Genomic DNA, 18,281 nt, shown 5'->3' on the forward strand with positions numbered 1-18,281 from the left:
AATGTCGTTGTGAAGTAGCGACACCTCAAATTTTTTTTCTAGTTGTAGGCCAGACATTGGCCTATTACTTGCCTAAATACCAAAATTTTCCAAACGGTACTTCCTGTCAAAAATTAGCAATGTGTGTGGTCAGGTTCTGCATTCAATCGGTGTTTTTCAATGTAGTATACAAACTCTGCGATTATGTTTGCGTTTTCTTATCAGGTTGATCGTATTTAAGAGTAAAATGCCAATGACAACTTAATGTTTGTATACTACATTGAAAAACACCGCGTGACTGCAAGACTTGACCACACACATTGCTAATTTTTGACAGGAAGTACCGTTTGGAAAATTTTGATATTTAGGCAAGTAGTAGGCCAATGTCTGGCCTACAACTAGAAAAAAAATTAGAGGTGTCGCTACTTCACAACGACATTAAAAAAAATGTTTAATTTTTTTCCTTCATTTTTCTTTTTTTTTATATGACAACTGGTATTCGTTTTTTGAGTATCTATGCATACCTAAAATAAAGAACACTATTTAAAAAAATTAAGCAAATCGCTTGAATACATCCCGAAAAACAATACATTAAAGAAAAAAAAATAAAAAATCATAAGTCAAAAACTGTCACTGGTAGGATGTTGATACTCAGCAAAAATATCCTTCACCATAAGAGGTACTCACAAAAAAAAACCCGAGTCAAATTGATTTAAGGGCCAACTTACTATGGAAAACCGACTATAGCCTTTGTTGTGTAGGTTAGTCATGTCCTAGTCTAGTCATAAATAAATAAGAGAGAAGTTCTGCTTGTCAATATTAATGCCAAATGAACATTCGACCTATTGTGTTTCGACCAATGGTTTCTCGGGTAATTATGACAGTTACTAAATGATTATTCTACGAATACTTATTAAATATGCATATCAATGTTCTGTTTATTGACTACTCTCGCAAACGACTATTAGGCACTTGTCCCACCGCCGACGATGAGCGATAAGCGAGTAGAACGATAAACTAGAAACGAGTGGGCGAGCGGCGAGAAGCGAGTGTTAGCTCCAATAGTTTTGTCACTCGGCTATTAGGCGAGTGTTCGAGTGCGACGGGCTATTACTCGCGTCACTCGCTCGGGCGGTGCAGCGTAGCCGAACACGCAGACTGATTGGTCTCGCAGCTTGAGTTCTAACTACGAAGCGAGCATCGCCGAGCAAGTACCGCTGAGCTAGTTTTTACCCGACTACGGCAACGCAAAAGGAGGGTTATGATTTTGACCGGTATGTTTGTGGGTATGTATGTATGTATGTTCATCTGTTCCCTCATAACTTCTAAAGTACTCATTGAAATTTGACAAACGACGTGTCATTCGAATCGTCTTAATCGTCCGCTGGTTATAGGCTATATGACGTCACAAAAAAATGAACACGGCGCCCTCTAGAGGTCATAAAGTCACGAACCAAAAAAATAAAAATAAGTAATGATGACGTGTTGTATATCATTTGAAAGAGCTCAATTAGCACATTTCAAATATATACATATTGTTAGCTTTTGCACCCGGCTTTGCTTGCATGCACCACATTATAAACTTTAAGGTAAAGTGGCATACGACCACGGCTATCCTCTGAATCTCTGTAAATATATAAAAAAATGATAACTCTTATAATTTTCCTATATGATAATTTCAGATAAGAATTCTATCTTGTTTCATACTTTTTAGAGCGCGATTTGCAGTAGTCGGGTTTTAGTTTTTGAACTTATTTTTATCTTATCGCGGCGAGAAACTAGTAGAGCGAGTGTTCTCCCCGGCAGTGTGAACAGCCAGCGATGAACTATTAATATATGTGTAATATATTAATATATCTTTTACTAACACAGGATCTTAATCTTTTGTTCGTTTCTTGGGCGAGAAAATCGCCGATAGTTAATCGCTTACTCGCTCTTGGTGGGACAAGTGCCATAATGCGTAATGAGATTCGACCAATCGTTACTCTGCCAAACATCCCGTCTGCGAATCGTTGTCGGCGAAACAAAAATCAGCAGGTAGGGCACCACCAGAAGGTTTAGTAGATATTAGTGGTTTTTAAAATTACCCCGTATTTTAAACGCGTTTTCTGAGTCATCCCGATGCACCTTAATACATTCTTGTTATTTGTTGTTATAGCAGCAACAGACAAGTTCAGTGTTTTTTCCAACTACTAAAGTTTTTTTTACAATATAAATACAACCCGCTGACAGACAGACGAATGGACAGCGGAGGCTTAGTTTGCGTTCCGTTTAACATTTTTCTAGCGGAACCCTAAAAATGACTATATTTTTTACTTGGAAATGATACGACATGCCTTTATGGCGTTTATTAAATTGTATGAAAGAAATGATTATAATGAACGTTATTTTATAACAAAACAAAGAAATTAACAAAAAAATGTTATGTTTTTAACGCTTATTAAATTAACGCATAAAATTGAGTTTATACGCTATAATGAAATGAATTACTCATAACAAATGTTAGCCTTCGTTGTTGTCAACATGAAGTCTTACATTGAATTTTATCATAAAAATTCTGACATTCGTAGAATCCTATGAATTTTATATTATTCCGCACCCTTCTTAGTATTCGGGTTATTTTCGTCGTGACTTTTGGTCTCGTAGATATATTTATTTCAGAAGATAGGCTGCCATGGTTTGTGTACATTCAATATAAACTGACGCTTTAACCTTTAATAAGTGTAACGAGGGAATGAAAGAATGAGTCAAAACGAAAATCCGCTGTTGAATAAACTTAACCATATAACTTACCTGCCAACATGAGATTATAATCTCGTCTATTAGTTATACACTGTTAACAATCTTTTAGCATAGTTGGTTAGATGGTAAACATATATTTCCACTTTTCATTTGAATCAAAAATAGGTTATTTACTATTTAGTTTATACTAATTTAGTTTTCTTGAGACTAAATCATTACACATCTACAAGTTGATCAAAGCTGAAAGTGAATAAAATGAAAAAAAGTGTGTAACTGCGTCCTGTCATTTCAACATGTAATATCGCAGTGTGACATTTACGACGTACCTATATTTTCTGACACTTATTAGATCCTTCCGAGGGTAGCCTTGGATCTTGTGGGAATCGTGGCAGCCTAGTCGCATGGTATAATAATATACTCCGCCTGGTACTCTCTGACACAAGCCTACGTCATCATGCGACAGCGCTATATGATAATATGCGGCTATATAAAGTGGCAATGTTATTGTGACGTAGGCTTGTGTCACTCTGGGAAGAGAAGACCATGTTTTATTAGACTATGATTAGTCGTCCAATATATCAACACCGTTAGCGAAATTTATTTGTCTAAAGAAGGAGGAAGTGAACGAAACTGACTTTCATATGAACCAGAAAAGCAAGCTAACCCAATTAAGCTAATTATTGACCTAAATACAAAACAGGTTTAAAACTCATTATTACAACGTGATTGAAAAATATACTTGTTTACGCAGTTCAAAATATGTTAATGACATTATGGGCTGGATCTTGAACTTGGGTATGAAGTCTAATAATTATAATGTAGAAATTATGTGGGTTATTACTGAGAAGCACTAATGTTAGGGAGTCCGGCGCGGCGGCGGCCCTCAGTCGGTGAGCCGCCGTCGGCATCGACGTATCTCCCGCTTTCAGGGAGCACTTTCTTCGGAAAACTCGCGCGCCCGCGTTCCCAATGCCTCCCAAACTCTTCAAACAATGTCAAAAGCAATAAACATCGAATTTATCATAATCTTAATAACCACACAGTGCGTCAATCTAAACACCGTTCCCGATACCAAAGAAAAAAAACTTCTAACAAGTGAAAGTGAAAATTCGAGTGCAATTGTCGAACTCGAAAACAAACGGTGCAGTTACTTTGGTGATTATTTCTTGTGTTCATTAGACCATTTGAAACAGTGGAAAAAGCGTAGAAGATTGTGTTATTTAAAGTTGAATAAAGATTTGTTTGTGCGGAGTAAAAGAAGTTCGGAACCGAGAAATCCGGTCAGACGACTGGGGCTGTCGGAGTCTTCGGTCACTGATGAAAATACTCTGATAGAGGACTTTAAAAGGCGATGGCCGGTGGAGCTATGGCGGAACTATTTGTTCACGGATGACTACTTGCTGCTTATCAACAGCCACTGGTTGCACTTCGCGCCGCCAGACCCGTCGTCGAACTATATCCTCGGCACACTGTACATTCTCATGATGTTGGTGGGCACCACTGGAAATGCTCTCGTGCTCCTGATGTATTTTAGGTCAGTATCGACTCGATCTTTTGCGGTACCTTTTTGAGCGTTTCTTTTATTTTTTGCCATTTTTATATATTGTGACCTTTTTTGCCACTTTTGTATTATTTCTAGTCAGGATCGCGAGCCCTTTTCATCCTTATAGGAGAAAAAGTGTCCTAAAATTTCCACAATTTTTTCAAATTTTCCTTTTTGTTACCGCCATACAAAGTATATGGGGAAATGGTAACACAATAGGAAAAAAACACTGGGACATTTTTTTATCCCATTAGGATCGAAAGAGCTAGTGATTCGGAGTAGAAATAACACAAAAGTGGCAAAAAAGGTCACAATATACAGGGTGGAAAGGCACGACGATCCTTCCCGGAAGTATTAGGTCGTTTAAGTGATACAGAGACTATTGGTAATGGTAAGAATCGTTAATTGAGTAAAAAATAAAAATTGCAAAAATACTACTTTTTAACTGTGGTGATAACCCTATAGCATGTGCACATGACGGCTAGATTAAGGATCTCCGTCGGGAAAGCTCGGGACTTTACACTTTTTTCCGATCGTTGACAGTATCGCAATGATGTATGAATGACGCATAAATGTCAAATAAATCAAATGCATGCAAAAATATTACAAACAATTTTATTACTTTCTTAGATAATTACTTTTTTCCAATATTTAATACTATCTTCTTTTCACATACGGTGTTCAAATGTACCTCCGTGAATTACAACGCCGCCGCAGCCCGTACCCGAGTATGTCGATGCACATGCGATATAGTGTATGCTCTTCGTCATTTATCCTCCGCAGAAAGCACCAATTAGCCTTTGTCTCATTTCGTCCGCAGTTTCACATTCCGTTTGGTTTGGTACACCATATCTTTTACACAGCCCCACAAATTTAAATAGCCACGAGCATCTAACATTTTTATTTGAAGAATATGACATTCAATAAGTATAGTTCAATGAAAATTTAATTTCAAACATCAGACGTCTTGTCTATTTCCTACCACGCAAGAAGGTTTGTTAGTTTGGTATTGAAGAAGTATTTATTCTTGATTTATTCTTAGTATTTAATTTTTGCAAGTTCATTTGGTGCAACTAACACAACCTACTTGTTATTTTTAATTATTTTAGATAGTTTCCAATTATTCGAAAATAATTTTGTGAAACGTGTTAAGAAACTAAAACCTTTTTATCAGTCAAGGAAACCAGAGATATTTATAAGACGATTGCGTACTTTTGAGTGGTTGTCAATGTCACCATTTGAACTGTCGTTGTAAACAATGTTGTGGTTAGTATTATTATTATTAATATTAAGGAATAACATAACTATTTCATTCAAGTATTGAACAAGTGGAACCACTAAGAAAGCGAAAATCCTGCAATGATTCTTACCGTGCTGTAAGCAGACCTAAAAATGGTTAGATGGCAACAAATTAGCATAATTTCCTGTCGAATACTGATTGTTTACAAGTAAGTTCATTGACCCTGTCACCTGTTAGGGTTAGAACAAAGTAGTTTTTTGCGTGGATGTTTAAAAGGTCATAATTTAGAAACGGTTGCCCATATTAACATAGTTTCTATGGAGAAAATATAGAGCTTAGGCTAAACTATCTCCCATTTCCGGAAAGGATCGTCGTGCCTTTCCACCCTGTATAAAAATGGCAAGAATTTAAAGAAAAGCTCATTTATAACTGTCTGTGGCTAGTCACTGTTTTGGCAACTCTCATTATGGTGACGAGTTATTACAAATGCAACTCGTAAAACTTGTTACAGACACACGGTTATCATTAACCTTAATCACCTAGACTTGAATGTGATTCCTGTTTATGCATTGCATAAATTCGCATATGAAATTGTCAACTATCTCGTAAAATCAGAGTCTTATTAACTAGTAAACCCACACGTGTTCGTAAGTAAACTAACTAACTAGACAACTGTAATCATAAACATTGCGTTATTTGGAAGGAAACCCGATGTTCTCAGGAGAGCTTGTCATATCGATACGGGATAAACATCCAGAAACGATATGGTTAGATATATATTATGTACTTAGGTACCTACTCTAGTTACGGAAGGAATAAATCTAAATAGGGTACTTAATTGAGGGCTTTTCCTATACAAGCCCAACTATGCGAGTACCTAAGAAGCTATTATCCAAATAAAATAAGAAATGACTTGCAGAATACCTAGTAAATATAATAATTTTACCTATAAAGGTCGAGTGCCTTTATATAATTCATTACTAACAAGACATATTTATGTTGGTTCTACATAAATATTAATGTTATTTATCATGCGACCACGATTGCTGTAAGGAACTGATGTCAGGATTTGTATTCCACACCTTTTATGCGATTAAATTCGTTAATGGATATACGATATTTCTTTTTTCGTCTTTAAATAAATAAATAATAAATAAATAAATAAAGTATCTAAAAGTTTGAATCGGGCCGGCACCTTCCATTTTACAAGACCAGTAAGTAGTCAATTAATCAATATTTGGTTTTATACTATTTTGAAATGTTTTTCTACGCGTAAAAATAATCCTATATGGACTGAAGGCCTTTTCCTCTTGCCGAATAAAGGAATTTTGTGCCCAGCGGTACAACGGACGATTACACAGACACAGATTTCACAGTAAGAACCTGAGGCCCCCCCGCGAACCACGTTCGACGTGTTGCCTCCCTGTCACACTTACGTACGAATTTTCAAGTGCGAAAGAGAGGCAACACGTCGAACGTGTCGCAGTAGGCCCTCTGGGTTGTCTGCTTCTCATGCGAACATACTTTAGCGAAATTGTTTGTCGTCTAAGTAAACTCCTTTTCGTTGAGGAGTTTAGATTTGCAAAACTTTGCTTTTAGAAACGATAAAATTTTGAAGTGATCTTGAACGTAGATACATATATTTACCTATGACAAATGCTGTACTTATGTCACGAAAGTTTTGTAATTGTAGGTACAATACACCGCTATAATAAGGGTACTTAATGGGTTTCTAAGAGTTTGTGGTAGGTTAGGTACCTATATGATTTCGATTAAGTACTTAGGTTGTACAACATTTTAAATGATGTCTTACTTTTAACTAGGGACCTAGTTACTTAAATGCTACTACTACTACTTAACTTACTGCTACTTAACTTTAATTTTGTTCACAATTAATACAATTATTTCATCGCTCTTCTAGTTGGGCTAAGCTTGCGACCACTCAGTCATTACCAATAATAAGACCGTTTCAAAAATGTATTTATCCGCGCGAATAAATTGAGTTTGATGTTCCGATTTCCTATGAGAATTTACGTAGGTAATAACGAATCCAGATTCAATTCAAATAATCTACTTGTTATTAAGCTTTGTTTCTCTTTGATGATGATGAATGAAATCCTTACCGATTTTGGGACTGCCTACTGGATTTGACTTTAAAAAATGTACCTATGTAGATACATACTTATATATTATGTTAGTGTTGCTGCTCCTTAGGTTTCGCTACTCTATCGCCAGACAGACATTTTATCTATAAACCTTTTATGAATTAATAAAAATGTAAATTTGATTTCTGAAATACTGCGTATATAAAAAGAAAATATAGGTATAGCAAGATTCCCTGCTTATACTTGTGTATATAGTCCGTATTATCATGTGTTGTGCGCCTTACATTATGCTTTCTATAAATATGGGTCCTACGCAAAAAGTGATGTAGGTACCTACTAAGAAGCAAGTAGCAAGCCGTGCTGCATCGCTGATGTATTAGTCATTAGCTTCACCAGCACGTTTCACTGAAGAGATTTTCATTATTCTTGAATATACAGTTCCAAAAGTACAATAGGGCACAGTATAGATAGCAAAATTATACATAAAAAACAAAAATGAAATTAAAATGATTACTCCATATTGCCACATACAAACAGCAACACTCCTAACTGTACATAGATGGACTTTATTACAAAAGGCATAAGGTCTACCGATGTACAGTTGACAGTGGTCGATGGTACCTATACATAACTTATGTAGCTCGAGTCCGATAGCCATCAGCTGCTTTCATTTCCGCTCGTACCTTCATACGTGGCCACGTATGTTCATAAATTAAAAAAAGGAAACCAAATCGTTTAAAAATTGATTTCAGTCGTTTGCTTATAATGAGTATTATCAGTGATAATAGAATTAATTATGGTCATATAAAGCAATTAGGTTGAGGTCTCTCCTGCGGAAATATCCAAAGATACGGGGTATAAAAGTTAATTTTCTGTTTGAACCCTTACCCGCATAAAGGGATACTCCTTATCAAATAACTGATAAAATCGTTAACTGTTTATGTGTTCAAAAGCTTGTAACTTTTGTTTGCAAGCGTGATGGCTGTGCTTGTTTTCATAGCCATATTTTGTAAACAAGTCACGAAAACTAAATAAATCGTGTTAAGGGCAACATAAGACATATAGGTACCTAATCCGACAAGGAACCCGCAGAACATTTCGTCTCAATTTATCTTTGCCATTTGTGTTTACAAATAAACTACCGAATTTTTGCCTAGTTTCAAAACGGTTCAATGAGCCTGATTTTCATTTATAGTGATCACAGGAGGAGACACTTTTTCGACTTTTAGAGAGAATATTTTCAAAAATTTTAACTTAATATCAGGGCTCAGCTAGGAGTCTCAAGATTTTTTTCTATGCGTAAGGTGGTGGTACTAGTGCTCGACATGCTAATGCCCAATAGATGACACCCTTCTGTCACCTCTATTGACAATGACTTAAGTTTCAAGATGACATGTACTGGGACCGCGTCGAGCACCAGTACCACCACCTCATCTAAAAATAAAATCTTAAAAAGAATTAAAATGAGAAGATACATAAATATTATTTTTTAATAATAACTTATTTTGAATAGCCTTATTTAAAGTATCCAAGAAATGCTATGCTGAACCGAAAATAAACAGACGAACGGGTTCCTAAATACGTGACACCTATTTAACACAAAGTGTTATACACCTAATAAGTAATTGAGCGTTTTCCAAAAAAAAGATTTCCTTTCCAAATCGTCACATTTTTGTTTGAAAAGTTTTTTTATTTGTATGAATGTGACGCACTGGAAAAATATTTTTTCATACAAAATTTTGGGACACATTTTTTCGTGTATGAGGCGTGAATGTACAAATGATTCTGAGTGAAATGAGCCCAAGAAGTCAGTATTTTGAAGACATGAATGAAATGTACCATTTTTTTGGAAAACGTTCTATTACACTTGAAATTTTCATATAAAATCATGGTTATCGTGGTAATATCATGAACGAACTAGTTATTAAGATTATCCAAATCCAATTGCTATGAACTATTTTTAGTTCAAAACTAATTAGCATTTTCATAATAACTCGCAGATGTGACATAATTACGTTTGGAGTTGCCAAGAAAATCATTAGTAATAAGTAATTTACAGTAATGTTCTTAATAGTAAGTGTTCGCAAATATGTATATATTAACGCTGACTAATTAATGTTTCAACATTACCCATTAATTAGTTAATGATAGAAGTGAGGCATCTTACTCACTTCGATCGATATTTTGGAATCGGTTATTTGACGAGTAAGATTATAATTATTTATGTCGTAATTATATACTCTAGCCGCCCTGAGGCCGAATCAAAAAGGTCTCTTACGGCGCTAGGTATTCGGGAAATGCATTAGACATTCACTAGATATGAAAAAGTAACGATATGTGACGTTCCACGGCAAAAGGTACCTTATGGCCGCGATAATATTGGAGCGGCGTTAATAATAGCGTAAGCGCCAACCGCCATAGGGTACCTTTTGCCGTGGAACGTCACATATCGTTACTATTTCATATCTAGTGAATGTCTAATTCATTTCCCGAATCGCGCCGTTATTTCATTGAAATTTTGAATCTTTAATTTGATGAAACAAAAGTGGAATTTTCTTGGCAAATTTTGATTCGTGGACCGCTAGAGGGTTTAGCAATTTAAAATATTTAATTCAGCTTATGCGAATCGGACTAAGCCTAACCCAGATTCCTTTATTAATTTAAGGTGATGCATAGACAAGAGCCTACTAGTATAAAGTGTTATTATGATTTGCCATAAAAAGTCCAATTACATGTACCTATAGGTAAAAAATAGATTCATGGCAGTTTACTCCGTTGATTATTATCAGTTGTATGGGCGCGTCACTTTTGTTTGTTACTTATCATCATCATATATATAAAATTGAAAAACCAGAACGGGATAAAAAAAGAGGGAAGAAGCGAGATGGCGCCTTACAAATTTCTAAAAAAGTTTTTGACACGTTTCTCGAATACGACGCACGTATGATAAGAAAAACCTGTTCAAATCAATTATCTACATATGGGAATAGAACTAGACCATAAAAACTATCGCTTCCGATGCGTATTTAATTTACAATAAGGAAAAGAAATTTTCATAACAATCTTCATCGGCCATTTCTCGGCAACTCTCGGTTGCTTTCGTTTGGCGGTGCTACAGATTAGACCAAATAATCCGTAAGTTAAAGTAAACTAAATTATGTTTGTCATGTTGGTATACAGGTATTTCTGAGTTTTTTTACACGAAGTAAAATAAAAAGTGCTGCCAACCTCAACCTTAGTCTATAGAGCCCATACGAGTGATTTATGTCATATATGACTTATCATTCTTATCAATCAAAGTAATTACTATATTATTATTATCATCAATTTGTATTTTGTTGTTTTAAATTTATTTTTCAGTTATATTATTCAGATTGACTTTCACGGCTTCGGCAAACATTGCCATTCGTCCGGGGAACGGGCTAAGAATGCTGAGATGGGCCAAAAATACAAAGTTGATAGTAAGTTATGTAGGTAGATTAAAGTGCATGTTCAGATGTTATTGAGCGACCTGATAAAAATAAGCAAATGTACAGTCAGCAGTCGGCCAAATATCGTAATATAATTTTGTTGCCATAGAAATAAGGATGTGATCCGATATAGTGGCGAAATATTGAGAGACAAAAGCGGCTAAATTCAGTGGTGGCTCGGACACTTAGAGAGAATGGGAGAGGATCGTGCCGTGAAGAGAGCTCAGGTACTTGGGACAACAAAATGGGAGACGCCCGAGTGGACGTCCTAGGTACCGCTGAAACGACGTAGTTGCTCAAGACCTGCTCAACCTCGGCCATGGCGACTGGCGAGAGCTATCGCAAGACCGAGAGGACTAGACTACCTATGTTTGTATGAAAAGGCGATTTAAGGGCGGTGGTCGTCCATATTCGTCTTAAGGCGAAAATTAATCTAATGAACGTTTTTGCAACTAGGCTTATAAGAACAAATAATAATTTTATCTTGAAACGAGTTTTAAATAAATACGTGTAGATGAAAAAATACAATCTTGCCTTTTATCAAATCACATCATTTTTTGACAAATTTGCGAATTGAGTTATCCAAATAACGGCTACAAATAAGAAATCCCTATCACAGTTTTAAACCATGGCAGGGTTAAATACATAATAATGTCGGTATTTAACTAAACATAAGACGAACTCTTTATTTCATTTACGCTAGCGGAGCTGCGGGCCCGTCTAGTATAATATAAATATATTATTTCATTTCATTTTATTTCAAACATATTTACATAACATTACAGTCGTAACCAATGCGTCATGAAATATAAATCAACAGCTTAAAACTACACAACAACACTTGTCGGCCTAGCATCCATCATCTCTCAAAATCTCAGGCACTCACTTCTCACAGCCGCCCATCGCCACGCAGTCAAATCGCACTCCGGTGCTAATGTCAAGAGTACATTCAATTTGTGAGAGAGAGCGAAGCAGGGGAGAACTTATATTTTATACACTTCTTTCCCAAATGGGAAAGAGGTGTAAAAACCGTCATATGTCATACTGGGATCTGTCATGTCCATGTCCTGTCCATGTCATGGAAACCCAGCTTACCAAGCGTAACACAACGTAAGCTTGGGGTTCTAAATCCGGGATTTCATGCGGCACGAATTTGATATAAATGTGCGTCATCATCATCATCTTCCTAGTGTTTTCCTGACTTTTTGCCATAGCCGGCGTGAGCCTGGAGTCCGCTTGTAAATGGATGTCTTCTTATACCTCGTTTTTTTACGAGTAGCATTAGAAAAATGGTAAACAATCTTGACATGTCTTTTTATTGAAAAACGCTTTTAATTTTTTGTACTTAAACTATAAGTTATGAAACCAAAAGAATATAAATATGTATATGTATATCCTTGCTATACAATTGTTACATATTTGCTGTAACTTATTTTTCAAAAGTGTTTTTCAATAAAAAGACACCAAGATTGCTTACCTTTTTTCTAATGCTAAAAAATTAGGTATACTGTCCTAGTAATATTTAATAACGCATTGGTTAACGCGATAGTTATCTATTCATGAAACAAAACTATTTAAACGAATTATATCGCGTATTATAATAATCAATTTAAAATACATCCCAACGTTTCCTCGATGCTACTCGAGTTTAATTATTATATCACAACGATTACCCCAAGAAATATATTTTCATTATTACTTCTACGAAGTTATTCCTAATAAAAAAAAAGAAGCGCTTATTGTGGACATTTTTCCAATGTGTAACATAAATTCTCCATCATATATCATTGTCAGACTTTTATTAACAGAACCGTCAATTCACTTTCTCGTACGGATATTAGAACATTCCACCAGAATGTCGATGTCTCTTTTAATGCCACTGAAAATGCAAGTAATGCGATTTCTAGTTTGATTAATTATATTCCATTGCTTATCTTACAGTTTTAACAACGTTACCTAGAGATGCTAATTTTTCTCACTCACGTGTTTTAGACATTCGCTTAAATTAGCTTAATATTTAGTATAAATTATCTCCCTAGGATAGGATATAATCTACCCTAGGATGTCTAGGATGTCGCTAGGGTCCCCTAGACCCATATGGGGGAAGATTGGCTGGCTATGGATGAGGTCTTGGTGGCTCAGATGGCAGAGCGCTGGAGTATCGATCCAGAGGCCGTGAGTTTAAGGCCCGTCTCTCACGAGGCTACTCTCAAGCGATTTGTGTTTCGTACGCGTATCCTACGCGTCGCTTGTGAGTACCCGCCATATTTATTTCCTACGTTTCGCACACGACGAGACGCGCGTCGTCTCGTCGTGTGTCAAGTTTCACCCTAGACAGTAATCTTTCCACTTTTAAATGTATTCTAAGCTTAATAGCATCGTTCGCAGACGTTTCTAATTGTTAAAAATTAAATTAATGTCAGTATGTCTCACTACAGTTTAAATTCGAACGTTACCTAGAGGTTTATTTACCTACATATTTATGCTTCAGGAAAACGACGTGTTGATAACATTATAATTATTTATTAGTCACTTTGTATATCTGATACGGAGTATAACAAGTATAACAACTAACTAATTTTATTTAAAGTAGGTACCTACCGCGGTAAATGGAAAGATATTTAAAAAAATACCGGAGCATAATAAGTTCGTAACTTACCTATGAAAAGAAAGATTAAATACTTACTTTATTGTATCCACATTTTCACGTACTTGTAATCAGTTTATCATTGAACATTGCGGTAGAAATTTGATTTATTTGTTTTCGTTAATTTTATTTGCACTGATATTACAGATAACCGCGCACGGTTTTGTTACTCTTGTTTTGTGTATGTTAAGTTGCCTCCTGAGTACCCCTGACTTATTCTGAACATCGAGTTTTATAAAATATACATACGGCCGGTCTGGCCTAGTGGGTAGTGACCCTGCCTATGAAGCCGATGGTCCTGGGTTCGAATCCCAGTAAGGGCATTTATTAGTGTGATGACACAGATATTTGCTCCTGAGTCATGGTTGTTTTCTATGTACATATTTAAGTATTTATATATTGTATATATCGTTGTCTGAGTACCCACAACACAAGCCTTCTTTATTTATTTATTTATATATTTTTTTTGCATCATTTTTAACATTCGAGTTCATAGTTCAATTGAAACATACATATTCACGCTAAACAGGTATCAAAACCAACCCAAGTAATTGGTCTGTGCCACCCCCTTTCTAATCACATTACCTTAAAATCAGTTTGAAATATCTACGCGAAACACAAAAATGCATCTATTCAGTTTCGCATCTAATCCAGTAAAAGTAAAAGAGTAATACAAAACCTTTAATCGCCATGCTAATGCTAACCTAAACCTCCGGGTAATTTGTCAGAACGCTCTGACACTCAAACAACAAGTCAAGACGAAAAGTTTTTCATTGTTTTACGTTACATTTGTCACTCGGTCCTAAAGTGGCAATTGTCACGCTAAACGCTGAAAGGGGCATTCGTCTTCATTTCAATTTGAGAACATCCTATGGGCCCGATTCGGATTTTGAAATAGACATCTATTAGATATCTTTTAGACATCACCAAGATACGATAATTACGATAACGATATGTTTAAGATCTAACATGTCAAATTTGACATTTGCGCGAATTTGGGGATACCCTTGGACGATTTCCACAGGACTTAGAGATCCAATTCACATCTTTTAGATATCCTACTCTATCTAACGTAAAAGTGACATTGGTTGCGCGAATTGCGCTGCAAAAGAGAACTAGTCGCCTATTCCACCTATCCCTACCGCGATATCCCCCCCAGTGGGGATATGTGGAATATTTTTCCATCTATTTCTACTGGTAGTGATACATGGAATCAAGTCGTCCATCTATCCCCCCTATTTTTGAATGGTAGGGCCAGATGGAATTTATTACGCTTTTCCCAACTACTTTCCCCCCTGGTAGAAATAGGTGGATTTTTTTCCACGTGTACCTGTTGATTTCCCCCCTGGTGGGGATAAGTAACTTTTTTTCCACTTTAACCTCTTTTTTCCTCCCCAGGTGGGGACAGGTGGATTTTATGTTACCTATCCCTACTGCCTTTTTGTTTGGTAGGGATATATGGAATCTCTTCCACTCGTCCCTGCTACCTTGCTGTTTGGTAGGGATATATGGAATTTTTTCCACTCGTCCCTGCCACCTTGCTGTTTGGTAGGGATATATGGAATTTCTTCCACTCGTCCCTGCTACCTTGCTGTTTGGTAGGGCTATATGGAATTTCTTCCATTCGTCCCTGCTACCTTGCTGTTTAGTAGGGATATATGGAAATTCTTCCAGTCATCCCGTCCCTGCTACCTAGTAGGGATATATATGGAATTTCATCCACTCGCCCTGCTACCTAGCTGTTTAAGGCCTGCGCAAACCCGCGGACCGCAGCGCAGATCACCCAGGAGGATTAACGTGCTCCTCGATGCCGCGGAGTAACAATCCTCCGTGATGCTCCGAGATGCTCCATGTCTCAGAGCATTCAAATTTATACCTGAATGAAATTGAAATAGGGAAGAATACACATTGATAAATTTAAAGTGATCTGCGCTGCGCTCCGCCGGTTTGCACAGGCGTTTAGTAGATATATAATATGGACTTATTCCACCCGCCCCTGCACCTTTTCATATATATGTTCAGATAGCCTCGTCACAATTTTTTTGGCCAGTCTTTCCAATGTAATTAGGTAAAGATGATTGGAGAAAACTTCCATGTATCCCTATCAAAATACAATCAGGTAAAGATGATTGGAAAAGTTTCCATGTATTTCAACCAAAATACAATCAGGTTAAGATGATTGGAAAAGTTTCCATGTATCCCTACCAAAATACAATCAGGTTAAGATGATTGGAAAAGTTTCCATGTATCCCTACCAAAATATAATCAGGTTAAGATGATTGGAAAAGTTTCCATGTATCCCTACCAAAATACAATCAGGTTAAGATGATTGGAAAAGTTTCCATGTATCCCTACCAAAATACAATCAGGTTAAGATGATTGGAAAAGTTTCCATGTATCCCTACCAAAATATAATCAGGTTAAGATGATTGGAAAAGTTTCCATGTATCCCTACCAAATAGCGAGGTTGTAGGGATAAGTGAAAAAAAATCCACCTATCCCCACCGGGGGGGAAACCAATGGGTATACATAGAAATAATTCCACCTGTCCCCCCCAGGGGGGGGAAACAGTAGGGACGGGAGGATAAAAATCCATTTATCCCTACCAGGGGGAAAATGGTAAGGATATGCGGAAAAAAATCCATTTGGCATCAATTAGTAGGGATAGATGGAAAAGTATCCCTACTAGTAGAAATAGATGGAAAAATATTCCACATATCCCCACTGGGGGGGATATCGCGGTAGGGATAGGTGGAATAGGCGGAACTAGTTGATATCTAAACTATAACGTATCTACAATGGATCTAGTACGTGTCGTCTCTTGTCTTGGATATCTTGAAGTTCGAAAACGGCAGTATTTTGTTTCAAATCCGACTGTTTGTCGAAGCTCTCACGCCAAAACTTTGACAATGGAAAACGACGTTCCCCTTTGGACTGCGAAACGCGTTATTAACATTTAAAGATAATTATTTTTAGATCTCTTTGGTTGGTTCGTTATGACTCATTACGCTAACTGAGAAAGAATAGAAGAATCTTTTCTCAAAGTCAAACGAATTTTTTTAAGTAAAATATCCTTTTTTTGTCCAGGAGATAATTCATTTGCCTTTATTTCGGCTTGCTTCAAATTAACAAGATAATTAATTTTAGTTTAGTTGCAATCTAATAAACTTTATTACCTGTACAATATTTTTTTATCCAGTTAAGTGTTCTTACAATAGTAGCACATATTACAAAGCATTGCAATTTAAAACTCCTTTATATTTTCAGTGCAACCATTTTCGGGTCGTTATCCGAATGTCAAAATACAGAACAAGGTTTCCCATGGGACCTACAAGAAAATATGTAGAGTAAAAATACCCCTGGGACAAAACGTATGGTCGTCTACTTCAGGCCCTCAAGGTGTCAAATAGATTTTTATAATCTAATCATGACCCCAAAATCACCCAGAATAAGTTTTTAGACTACCTATTTTCTCAAAACTATATACATACATATGTACTACATGTCTTACTTATAAAATAATATACCTTTGTGTACTCTACTATGTAAACATACTCACGTAGTCAGCCTTTAATATTAAAGGCAGAATTGTGAAACAAGATTCTGTATATACAGGGTTGGGCAGATTAAGTGTCCTAGTTTTGTACTGCCATTTTACTTAAATATAGCGCAACTTTTTTTAACTATTTTATTTTTTATTAATCGAGAATTTATGCGTCTTTATGATTTCTAGACGTCAGCTTGATATCTATTGTTTTTATATTGTTATCACCATGAACGCGGAACGCCAGCTCGTTGTAAATTTATACAAGCAAAAATTCCGAACGTGCAAGATATTATTTTTTCCGACGAAAAGATGTTTCAATTGCAAGATAGCCACAATCAACAAAATTATCGCGTTTACGGTGCTTCATTAAGGGATATTCCAGTAGACAGCCGTACAGCGGTTTCAAAGCGTTCGTCGGCTGTCATGGTATGGGGTGCCATATCACCTAGGGGCAAACTACCACTGCTGTTCATTGACCGGGGAGTAAAAATTAACTACGACTATTATATTCAGAACGTGTTGCAGGGTCATATGCTAGAAAATATCCGAAAGTTGTTTGGGGATGACTATTATTGCTTTCAACAAGACAGTGCCCCGTCTCACAAAGCTAAACGTACACAAGATTGGTGTCGAACAAATTTGACAGATTTTATACCGTGGCAAGAATGGCTTGCATCTTCACCAGACTTGAATCCGTTGGACTTTTCTATATGGGGATACATGCTCAGCAGGATTGGCAGCACACAGGGAATGAATTTAAATTCATTCAATCATCGGTTGGTCAAGATATGTGACGATATACCAGATGAGGTAGTGCGTGCCGCGTGCAACTCATTCTATGGTAGAATGCGTAAAGTTATACAGGTTAAAGGAGAGCGATTTGAGCTAGTTAATTAATTTTGTAAATATAGAGTATGCTTAAAATAAAAACAAGTTTAATATTCAGATTTGAAGCTTTGTTTTAATTTTATGGTTATTTAAAACTAGGACACTTAATCTGCCCAACCC

The 18,281-nt window shown here is 36.3% G+C and overlaps 1 protein-coding gene across 1 annotated transcript in view; it reads left to right on the plus strand.

Annotated features, from left to right (window-relative positions):
* Positions 1 to 3,600: 3,600 nt before the first annotated feature.
* Positions 3,601 to 18,281, plus strand: part of LOC134792367 (opsin, ultraviolet-sensitive-like) — a 38,823-nt gene continuing 24,142 nt past the window's right edge. The window contains exon 1 of the mRNA XM_063763648.1: positions 3,601 to 4,255. Coding sequence (XP_063619718.1) covers positions 3,714 to 4,255 — 542 coding nt within the window. The 5' untranslated portion in view covers positions 3,601 to 3,713. The remainder of the gene's footprint in view (positions 4,256 to 18,281) is intronic.

The sequence above is a fragment of the Cydia splendana genome, chromosome 7 (assembly GCF_910591565.1).
Source record: "Cydia splendana chromosome 7, ilCydSple1.2, whole genome shotgun sequence".
In the NCBI taxonomy this organism is placed as follows: Eukaryota; Metazoa; Arthropoda; class Insecta; order Lepidoptera; family Tortricidae; genus Cydia; species Cydia splendana.